Here is a 12,203-nt window from a genome sequence, read left to right as displayed (position 1 = left end):
CTGGTGCCTTGGAAGTCAGAGGGTATCAGATTTCCTGAAACTGGAGTTAAAGATGGTTGTGAGTGGCGATGTGGGTACTGGGAACTGAACCTGGGTCTTCCAACAAGTGCTCCTAACCACTGAGCTATCTCTCGCTAGCCCATGTATACTATTTTTACCATTGAACAACCCTATATATGCTTCTACAAGTGCTTATATCCATAAAATGGAAAGCAACAAAAAGGAACAAATTACCAATTCATCAAAAACACAAAAGACTCAAATTTACTGATGAGGGAATTCAGATTTAGGACTACACATCACATATTTTCTCTTAAATAATATCTGGAAGAAGCAAAACAAGACAGAAAATATAGCTCTGCCTATTAAATGGGACAGAAAAATTTTGAACAGACCTTCTCTACCAACAAACAAGAGTGTGGCTACAAAGATGTATGTGTTTTTCAAAAAAGGACAACTAACACTATTAAAAGAAAAGGCTCTCTGCTAGCTGGGCCTTGTGGTGCACACTTTTAATCCTAGTGCTCAGGAGGCAGAGGCAGGCGGATTTCTGAATTCAAGGCCAGCCTGGTCTACAAAGTGAGTTCCAGGACAGCCAGGGCTATACAGAGAAACCCTGTCTCAAAAAACCACAAATGAATGAATGATAAAAAGCTTTTTCTCTCCACGTCTATACAAATCACTGACAAGCTCCAGAGGTTTTGTAAAGTACAGTAAGCCTTCCCAAGCACTACTTGCATTATATCCCACTACTACTTAGAAGAGGTCAGCCTGCAACCCAGGGACTCTAGCTGCGTTCATGACCCTTAGTGTGCAAACCTTTACTACTTTTACCTCTCAACTGTCATTCAAAGGAAGGTGATTATCTCACCTTCCACCAAAGGACTTCTAACACATGGATGAATACACCCAGTGCTAAGAATTTAAAATCTCAATGTCTGAGTAATCCAACCTTGGCCATACACAGCAAGTAGGCAATCAACCACAAGTGAGAAGGGAAGCCGAATTGCTATGTTTTATAGAAAGGACAAAGACTGAAAACTTGTTTGGGTAAAAAAGGCAGTAAGTCTTTCCTGTAAAAGAACCACACACAGCCAGGCTTGGTGGTCTACAAATTGATCTCAGCACCTGAGAGGCAGAGGCAGGCAAATCTCTGTTGAGTTTGAGGTTGGCCTGGTAACACAGTGACTTCTAATGATTGCCAGAACTAGACAGTAAGACCCTGTCTCAAATACAAACACACACACACACACACACACACACACACACACACACACACACACACACACACACAGAGAGAGAGTTTCAATGTGTTATAAAACTACAGACCCATTCTAGATAAGTAAACTAAAGAAGCCATTCACAGTAGATACTCAGAACCTATTGTTAAATGATCCTAATTCATGGGGCCAGAAAGATGGCTTAGTGGGCAAAGGTGTTTACTGTCAAGTCTGACAACCTAAATTTCACCCTCATGATGAAAGAATACAACTCATACAAGTTGTCTTCTGACTTTCACATGAACAACAGCATGCACATACCACTCTTGCCCTCTTACAAAAGAAATAAAAATATAAACAAAATACCAGTAAGTTGACTCTAATTTGGCATAGCTTTTTTTTATTCCAATAGCCAAAGGAGCAGAAATATACAATTATACTTAAATAAAATAAAGTACAGTCAGATAAGTACTATGAGGGTGAGGGTGGCAGGGAAAGACTAAGAATGTAGCCCTCAGTAGAACTTGTCTAGGACACAGGGCATTCAGTTCAATCCCTGGTACTCTAGCTACAAAAAAGAAAGTCTGATAAAGACAAGACAATGGTTGGGGCTGGACAGAGGGCTCAGCAGTTAAAAACACTGGCTGTTCTTCCACAGGACCTGGGTTCAATCCATAGCATCTACATGTAGGCTCACACCATCTATAAGTCCAATTCCAGGGAACCTGATGCTCTCCTCTGGCCTTCGCATTCACCATACATGCAAGTGGTAAAAAGACATTTACAGGTAAAACACTAATATACATACAAAATAAATTTAAAATGTAAAGGGCAAGGGACATGATATAAGCAAGGGAGTAGCTATAACTGACAGAATTTAGATCAAGTAGACCAAAGATTTGTAGAAATGATGAAAGGGGGCTGTCACAGTCAGCTTCAGCTGTGAACCTGACACCTGGAAACCTGCTTCAGTCAGCTTGGCCTGTGGTGCATTTTTTAAATTGCTGGTTAATATAGAAAAACCTAGTCCACTGTGGATGGGGCTACACCTAGGTAGGTGGGCTCTGTAAGGAGGAAGCAGCTTACCTCCCTGGTCTCTGCTTCATTTCCTGCTGCCAGGAGCTTCCCCTCAGTGACCTATAAGCAAATAAACCCTTCTCTCCTCAAGCTGCCTGTGGTCAGTGTTTAATCCCAGAAACAGAAATGCACACTTCAACAGCTAGACCTGGACAGCAGGGTACAGTGAAGGGAGGGCCTGGCCATGTTTCACAGGATGGCTGTGAGCTCTGAGAACTCTTTTTTTTTTTTTTTCCCAGACAGGGTTTCTCTGTGTAGCCCTGGCTGTCCTGGAACTCACTTTGTAGAACAGGCCGGCCTTGAACTCAGAAATCTGCCTGCCTCTGCCTCCTGAGTGCTGGGATTAAAGGTGTGCGCCACCACGCCTGGCTTCTGAGAACTCTTGATATGGAGAAGCCAACAAGAGCTCAGAGCTCTATGGGATGTTCTGTGTGAGCTAAAGACGGCTTGAGAGGCAGACAAAGAAGGCAAGGCTTAAACTGTTAGAAGGGGCAAAGGTTATCAGGCCATTTGTGTCGGATTTTGAATAAAAAACCTGGTTTCTTCCAGGCAGTGGTAGAACATGCCTTTAACCCTAGCACTTGGGAGGCAGAGGCAGGCATATCTTTGTTGAGTTCAAGGCCAGCCTGACCTACAGAGTGAGAGGATACACAGAAAAACCCTGCCTTGAAAAACCAAAAAGGAAAAGAAAAGAAAACAAAAAACAAAAAAACCAAACCCAAAGAACCTGGTTTTTGGTTAATAGGGCTGAAGAATCAGAAGAGAGCAGATCCAGCAATGCAGTCTCATCATCAACATGGAACCTGCTCTCCCTGGGACAATGGATGCTGGCTAGGTGGAGCTCAAGAGTCAGCTGTGATTACTGAGACAGCCTCATTGAAGCAAACTCTTCTGGGAAGTGTTCCTTGAGGTCAAATAGAGAAGCTGTGGTCCATATGGGACTAGAGCAGAGTATCACATACAGAACCGGTTCTGGCTGCATGAAAGCTACAGTCCTGAAGGGATCATGGAGAAGCTGACGACTGCCATCATGTGGCATGGCCAGAAGAAATGCCAAGAGAAGTCACTGGTAAAAGAGTCCAGAAGGAGATCCCTACAGACTGAAGATGTAGAACCACGGGATAACTGACTGCAAGAGCACCATGTATGGAGTGGAACAAGGCCGAGCCTACCCAAGAAGCTAGCGTGCCAAGGACAGCAGAGCTGGAGAAGTGGAATACTCAAGCCCTTTGGGATCCAGATGATCATGAGTGAGTCCCAGATGTCAAACATTAACCATTTACACAGTTCAGTTTTAGTTTTGCTTTGATCTGAATTTAACTGTGATCCAGTTCTTCTCTCCTAAAATAAGAAAATATATCACTGGCTCCTTGGAAAATCGGACATAGTACTACCGGAGGATCCCGCAATACCTCTCCTGGGCAAATACCCAGAAGATGTTCCAACTGGTAATATGGACACATGCTCCACTATGTTCATAGCAGCCTTATTCATAATAGCCAGAAGCTGGAAAGAACTCAGATGTACCTGAATGGATACAGAAAATGTGGTACATTTACACAATGGAGTACTACTCAGCTATTAAAAACAATGAATTTATGAAATTCTTGGGCAAATGGATAGACCTGGAGAGCATCATCCTGAGTGAGGTTACCCAATCACAAAAGAAGTCACTTGATATGCACTCACTGATACGTGGATATTAGCCCAGAAACTTAGAATACCCAAGATACAATTTGCAAAACACAAGAAAATCAAGAAGAAGGAAGACCAACATATGGATACTTCATTCCTCCCTAGAATAGGGAACAAAATACCCATGGAAGGAGTTACAGAGACAAAGTTTGGAGCTAAGACGAAAGGATGGACCGTCCAGAGACTACCACCCAGGGATCCATCCCATAATTAGCCACCAAACGCAGACTCTATTGCACATGTCAGCAAGATTTTGCTGAAAGGACCCTGATATAGCTGTCTCGTGTGAGGCTATGCCAGTGCCTGGCAAATACAGAAGTGGATGCTCACAGTCATCTATTGGATGGAACACAGGGCCCCCAATGGAGGAGCTAGAGAAAGCACCCAAGGAGCTGAAGGGGTCTGAAACCCTATGGGTGGAACAACAATATGAACTAACCAGTACCCCGGAGCTCGTGTCTCTAGCTGCATATGAAATTCTCTTAAAGACTGGGACTTTAAAAAAGTATCTTATATTAAGATATTAATAGGAGATTTTGAAAACAAGAAAGGAAAGGTTATAGTTTTAAGAAGAGGTTTGTGTGCCAAAACTGACAAAGTGGAACATCACAATTAACTTAATTTCTCAACCCGACAAGGAAACTTGTCTCAGCATGAGACCAGGGAACATGCACTGAGACATTTCTATCAGACAGGCTTGTGGTCCTGTCAGCGGAGCATCTTATTAACTGCTAATTTATGCAGAAATCTCAGTCCACTGTGGATTGTGTCACAACTGGACAGGTAGGCACAAGCTGTGTAAGAGAGATAAATGAGGAAGTCAGAGCAAGCCAGCCAGTAAGCAACGTTCTTCCTCCGCGGGCTCTACTTCAGTTTCTGCCTTGAGTTCCTGCTCTGGCTCCCTTGATAGTGGACTGTACTCTAAACGCTGAAATATGCCCTCTTCTCACTTACGCTGCTTTGGTTAGTGTTTAGTCACAGCAACAAACAGTAGTTTAGAGAAGAGGTAGAATGACTGAATCCTGGGTCCTTGCAGAGAAAAGGGAATCTTAAAATCCAGGTCCTAACAGTGTGAGCAAGCATGGCAGGTCTTACAGCAACGAAATAGAAATCACAGACACCGGGGTCTGGTAACCATCCCTGTAAGGAGGGACCATGCCTGCAATCGAATAAATGAGAGAGCCCAGTTGTAAAGGCATACACCTTTGATACGCCAACATTTATAAGACAGAAGCAGGTGGACCTCTTGAGTTCAAAGCCAGCCCAGTCTACATAGTTTCAGGCCAGCTTGGGGTATATAATGAGACACTATCTTAATAAAATGAATGAATGAATGAATGAACGAACAAACGAACGAATGACAGGAATGTCAACAAAATAGAGGCCTAAGAACTGAGAGAGTAAGGGGAGAACTAAGATAGCATATCCTATAAAATATATTAGACAGTAAATATATTAGACTTAGTGCTCCAAGAAGTAATCAAAGTTGCTGTATGATACAAATATAAAAAGATAAACTTCTACAAAGCTTTTATTAATAAAGTTCAAACCATAATATGAAAAGACTGGGATTCTCTTTTTATGGTAGGAAGTAATAATAATAAAAAAACTCAATGATAAGTTAGTGCTGAAGAGTGCTTCCTTAAAGGCTATTTTAAATGACAATGCTAATAATCAGTGCAGTTTTTAGCTGCACAGTGGTAGCAGTAGCGTATGACTTTAATCCCAGCACTTGGCAGGCTGAAGCAGGCAGATGGTTGAGTTTGAGGATAGCCTGGTCTACACAGAGAAACCATGTATGAGAAAGTAACTTGGAATACCCAAGATACAATTCATAAAACACATGAAACTCAAGAAGAAGGAAGACCAAAGTGTGGATACTTCAATCCTCTTAGAAAGGGGAACAAAACACCCATGGAAGGAGTTACAGAGACAACATGTGGAGCAGAGACTGAAGGAATGACCATCCAGAGACTGCCCCACCTGGGGAATCCATCCCATATACAACCACCAAACCCAGACACTATTGCGGATGCCAACAAGAGCTTGCTGATATAGCTGTCTCCTGAGAGGCTCTGCCAGTGCCTCACAAATACAGAGGTGAATATTCACAGCCACCCATTGGACAGAGCACAGGGTCCCCAATGAAGGAGCTAGAGAAAGTACCCAAGGATCTGAAGGGGTTTGCAGTTCCATAGGAGGAACAACAATATGAACTAACCAGTACCTCCAGAGCTCCCAGAGACTAAACCACCAATGAAAGAAAACACATGGTATAACTCATGGCTCTAGCTACATATGCAGCAGGGGATGGCCTAGTCAGTCATCAATGGGAAGAGGGGCCCTTGGGCCTGTGAAGGTTCTATGCCCCAGCGTAGGGGAGTACCAGGGCCGGGAAGTGGGAGTGGGTGGGTTGGTGAGCAGGGGGAGGGGGAACCGGGAAAGGGGATAGCATTTAAAGCGTGAATGAGGAAAATATCTAATAATTTTTTTTAAAGTAATAAAAACAAACAACAACAAAACACTAATGTGATTTTTATGTTTTCCATCTTTATGGAAGCTTATCACAAAGTACTGGTATCAACCCATGAAAACTGAAAGGAATTTGTAAAATTGCAATAAATTCCTGCTCTCTGGACTTTTAATACTTTTACATTATATACTACTAATTGCCAATATAAAAGATTGGGTGAGGTTAATCATTTAAGTGGATTCAGAAACACAGACATTTCCTTTGGATCACTGTCCAGAAGCTAACATAACTTGAGCTGGAATCCAATCCCACAAGGGCCTGAGCAAGACTCTCCTCTCCTCAGACGCTGCATTAAGTCCTCTCATCTGTACTTCTGACCAGTTGTAAGCTGAGGGTTCCCATGACCCCCTACTTCAGTCTTACGATTCACAGAACTCAGAAAAGCCCTTTACTTGTATTTACAACGTGGCTGTAAAGGATGTGGATGAACAGCCAGATTCGAGGCGAGTCTCCCCCCATGTAACAGTGCGGCAGTGGTTAAAGCTGTACTTGGGGACTCAACAGCTGCCACTGAAGTAAATTTGCCACAAAAGTAGTTCCCCCTGTAACACTAAGTTGGATGTATTAAGAAACATTTTTAATCTTAAGCAAACGCTAATTTCCAAAACCATCCTACAATGTTCATTAATAACAACTGAGTGTGGTTTACTTTATCCAGAAACACATTTCGCCCTGACTCCATGCTCATCAGATCATGGTCAGAGACTGGGCTTTGTTGTAAAGGTGCTTGCTGTCAAGGCTGCGGTCCTGAATTCCAGACCTAGAATCTGCATGGCAGGAGAAAAAGACCCTCCTGAGGGCTTTCCTCCTGAGTGCCACCATAGTAGGCACGCACATGTACACACATGCATGGAAACCTCCCACTAAAACTTCACCACTTCTAAAACATCAACGTTCTACACAGCAGAAAAAGTCAGGCTCCCAGGCAGTGATGGCCAAGTCTATCTAGAGCAAGTAGATCCCGCTGCTGACATCCTACTCCAGTGATACACAGTGTTTCCAAGTACTTCACAAGGCAGCACTCACGGGCAACAGTGAAAAGCCTCACTTTAAATGACTTTTATTGCCCAAACACTATTTTCTGTTCCATGTAGATATTTCTCCCACCATTAGTTACAACAAAAGTTGATGGACTCATTTCAGGTTAGATCAAAATATTTCCTCCATTTTTTGAAAATAGTCTTAAAGAAGAATGTCTCAATGATATTTAACTCAATATGGCGTTGGTTCATGTAAACTATGTGACTAGATTTAAAAATATTCTTGCCTATGTTCCAGACAGATCATTTTTCAGTCACTATAAATTTGGGACTAACTTCTTGAAACACCACCAGCAATACTGATATAATGTAAAGGTTGGTCTCTGCCTCTAGGTTCTGATAAACAGCTCCTAAAATCCTTGTATTTTCCTGAGGGACTGGAATTACTCAATGTTTTTCATGCCATTCTTAGGGTTTTTGACCCTGCTTCCTGACAGTGCCTGAAACCCCTGTCCCCTCCTCAGCTATGGTAGTGCTAAGTGTCTTCTGTCCTGCAGCAGACAGAGCGCTTCAACTCCTGGGCATTTCCAGCCCAGAAGCCTCTTCTGTTTTACTGAGCTGACTTTTGGTGGGATCATAGGGAGGTTCAAGGCGATGCTATTCACAAGAACATCAGGCCTTGATTAGCCTTCAATTCTCACCACACTCTCCCCAATCTCAAGCAACCTCCTTAAAGCCCCTGCATGCATAACACTCAGAGGCCTCTGGTGGGCAACACATCCATGTTCCAGGAAGTGGAGGACCCTTCCAGACTCACTTCATATCTGGCTGTTCATCCACATCCTTTACAGCAACGTTGTAAATACAAGTAAAGGGCTTTTCTGAGTTCTGTGAATCGTAAGACTGAAGTAGGGGGTCATGGGAACCCTCAGCTTACAACTGGTCAGAAGTACAGATGAGAGGACTTAATGCAGCGTCTGAGGAGAGGAGAGTCTTGCTCAGGCCCTTGTGGGATTGGATTCCAGCTCAAGTACTGCCAGAGCTATATCCAACTGCAGGGCACAAATGTGTCCTGGGAGTTAGAGAACCGGTTGTTAGAGTACAGGGGTGGGGAACTCCTTGTATTTGTAGTGCTAGGTATTGACCCTAGGATTTTCTCTGAGTTTTTTTTTTTAAGGTTTATTCATTTTTTTGTCTGTTTTGAAACATGGTTTCTCTGTGTAGCCTTGGCTGTCCTGAAATTCAAAGATCTGCCTGCCTCTCCTCCTGAGTGATGGGATTAAAGGTGTGTGCCATCTCGGCCTGGCATCTTTTGCTTTTTTTATTGTTAGTACTGGGGACCAAGGTCAGGCCTTGATGTCTGGTAATCTCAGTGCTGGATTTTATTTAAAAATTAGTTTCAAAAAAGTAAGCTTGCTATCACAGGATGGGTGGGTGGGAGTTTGAAAATTACTGGCCTTATAACATTTAAATTTCAATTCCTTTGGATTAAACTGTTATTAAAATTCCCCCTCCCCACATGCATACACAAGAGGGAGGGGGAGGGGGAGGGGGAGGGGGAGGGGGAGGGAGAGGGAGAGGGAGAGGGAGAGGGAGAGGGAGAGGGAGAGGGAGAGGGAGAGGGAGAGGGAGGGGGAGGAGACACTGACTCTGAGAGTGTCTTTGCCTTGTTATGACTCCTCTGGAGTCAGTATGTCTTCAAGGCTGTTTTCTGTAACATGAGAATGTTGGCCTCTGCTTTCTACTCATTGCAGATGTTACTAACACACAGAGAAGCTAAGCCAAAACTGACTGGCTTAGTGACAGGAAGAAAAATTCAAAGAGCCAAAAGTTATATAGCTATTTTGTGTCTCATTTTGCTCAGTGGCTGTATCTTGGTCTCTAGAGTGACAGAGACTTGAACTGGAGTCTGTGCAACTTCATTTACTACATTGTAGAAGTTAAAGAAATTCTCATCTTCTCTCTGTTGCCTAATATATCCTGAGGACAGTAATACCTCCTGCCTTTCAAAACTAATGGGAGGACTAAACAACAGTACCTGGTATTTCTTTAGTAAGTTCTCAATAAACTACTCATCACACTTCACTTAAACCCAATCAGAAAGTGTGACTTTGCTTTAAGAGTCAACGGAACATTTGAGAATCACCTGGGAGTCTCAGTGAGACACTGTCTAGATCAGGTTGGTCTGTGAGCAGGTCTATGGGTGATTTTCTTAGTTACATTCATAGCCTAGAAGTGAGAAGCACGTGGTTTGGGCCTGGAGGAGAGTGCACTGAACCAGCATGCATGCATGTATGAGCCTTGACTTGTCTGTGACAGACTGCAGCCTGGAACTGAGAGCTAGAACAAATGCGTGCCCCGTGTTGTTTTGTCAGGAATGAAACCAGGATAGAACTATTACAAGACTGTGGCCAGGGCATTCAGAGTTCACCACAGTGCAATGTCAGAGTGACAAAAGGACAAGCATTATGTCTCACTTTCTCAGATCACGCTCACCCATCCAGTCACACACAGACTTATAACTTTGCCTCAGGCCGCTTTGCAGAGGCTTTCTCTGGGGTAATTCTCAAGAAGTCTACAACACTTAATTACATGATGCTTATCCATATGTCTCTTATCTCCAAAATAGTCTCTGTGTACTCCTAGCAACTGAAAAACATTGAAGGGTCAGCCACTAAGTTTTTGTTAAATGAACAAATCATCAAAATCTAATAAACACATGAAAATATTCAACTCTTTTCACCTTGGACCTAACATTTTTATTATTGCACTGAAATTTCAAGTTAACTATCAAGTCACATAAAAGCCACATGATTTTTTTCTTCCACCATATATTAAAGTGATAAATGTTTCAGCCGAGCATAGCGGCTCATGCCGATGATAGCAGCACTCAGCAGACTGAGGCATAAAGACAGAGTTCCAGGCCATTTTAGCTAGAGTTAAGACCTGTCTCAAAATAAAACCAAACATGACACAGGAAAGCTTTTGATTAAAAAGGGCTGCTATCTATTAGTGTGTCCAAGGATCCCGTTCCACAGATCCTGCACATACCATAAGACCACATCGAAATAACTCTGGGACAGGGACGTAACAAGGCCCTAATAACTCGCAGGGCTGGCATTGTCACTGTTAGCACTCATCACCATTCTTAATTCCAACAAAATCTAAAACACACACACACACACACACACACACACACACACCTCACCTCCTGAACACTGTAAATTAATTTCAAAGAAACGTCTTCTTACAATGCTTAGAAATATCAAAGAAGAAAAGTCAATAGTCTATTAAATCAAAGTCACTTAGAAAATTTGAGATACTTGCTTTAAAATGAGATTAAAAAATTTAACATATAGATCACTTTAGTGAACTTCCAAATCATTAACCCTGGATGGAGACACAGGCAGCGTCTTCCTTGATACAGTGCGCCATGTAACAAAGAGACATGAAGGATGCTACTGCTCCTTATAAGTGGGAATGATCATTTTACTTAGCTTACACAGCTATTTCAGGAAAGTTTCCTTCTTTGTTACTCAAAATATGTAATTTATATTATTATGGAACTATTTCAAAATAATTTGTTGTAATTCATTAAAACCTGGATTTAACTACAATTAAGAGACTGATAGTCTTAAGCAGTGTGCCTTTTTAGACTCCCTCCCTCCCTCCCTCCCTCCACCTGTGGTGGTGACCATGAGCTTAGTTAGGCAGGACACAGCACTCACCGGTATGGATCTTCTCGTGTCTCTGAAGCAGGTACTTCTGTATGAAACGCATGTCACATTGACTACATTGAAACGGTTTTTCGCCTTAAAATAATTTGACATCCATATATTAGTTAATGAATAAGACAACACTTTAAGTCATACTTCTGAGGATATATGTCTTAGAAGTCCAAATTTGGGGAAATTCTAAAACACCACATGATTTTAAAAAACATTTTTCATTAACAGTTATACTTTCCCTCAAAAATTTCCCACGGGATTTAAAGTTTCACATTTTCACAATCACACAAAAAATAAAATTTCATTTATATCATTTTAATAAGAAAGAAAACAAAACTTAAAAGATATACGAGCTAAGGAAGCACTGTCCAGAGTCCTGGTGTTCCCTATCTGAAGGCATGCACATCCTGTTCTCAGTGGCTAACCATCCCCCTCTGCCCTTTTACCTCTGTCCTTGGAAGCAGTCTGTCTCTGCTGGAGACCGAATTCAATCCCCAGTGCTGTGGTCTGCCCAGGGGAAGCTGTGCTTCCATGCTGCACTGCTCCTTGGCACCTTCCTCCGTCCTCCCACCACACCCTACGAGGGCAGTCTCAAGTCTGAAGTGCTTCCTCACCCACTGGGCTTGAAGCTTACAGGAGTCCTCACCTCTGTTCCACAGACTACAGCCACGGTCTCTCTACCCTGAGGTCTCTTTAAATCCTTTCTCTATCGGCTTCTGGCTATCACTGCATTTTCTACTTCAACACATCTCCTTTACCCACCAAGTCATTTATATTTCTAGCTTGCCGTTCTAAAGGTGTGTGATCAGCCTTTAGCTCTATTTTCAACAATTTCACGATTTTTAACTTCTACTTTTGTTAGCTACCATTTCTAATATCTGATTTCCAAACACTGTCTGTGCTGTTCATACACAGAAAAATGAATCCAACAGGCTCTTACTACATCCGTAAGCATTTTCTCTCGTTGAAA

General features: G+C 42.5%; 1 protein-coding gene across 11 annotated transcripts in view; it reads right to left on the bottom strand.

Annotated features, from left to right (window-relative positions):
* Positions 1-12,203, bottom strand: part of Zfp148 (zinc finger protein 148) — a 123,129-nt gene that overhangs the window by 24,487 nt on the left and 86,439 nt on the right. For all 11 annotated transcript variants that reach the window (NM_011749.4, XM_006522103.4, XM_006522098.4 and 8 more), the window contains one exon: positions 11,234-11,317. In NM_011749.4, coding sequence (NP_035879.1) covers positions 11,234-11,317 — 84 coding nt within the window. The remainder of the gene's footprint in view (positions 1-11,233; positions 11,318-12,203) is intronic.

This window comes from Mus musculus, chromosome 16 (assembly GCF_000001635.26).
Source record: "Mus musculus strain C57BL/6J chromosome 16, GRCm38.p6 C57BL/6J".
Taxonomy (NCBI): domain Eukaryota; kingdom Metazoa; phylum Chordata; class Mammalia; order Rodentia; family Muridae; genus Mus; species Mus musculus.
This window is presented reverse-complemented; position numbering and strand designations above follow the sequence as displayed.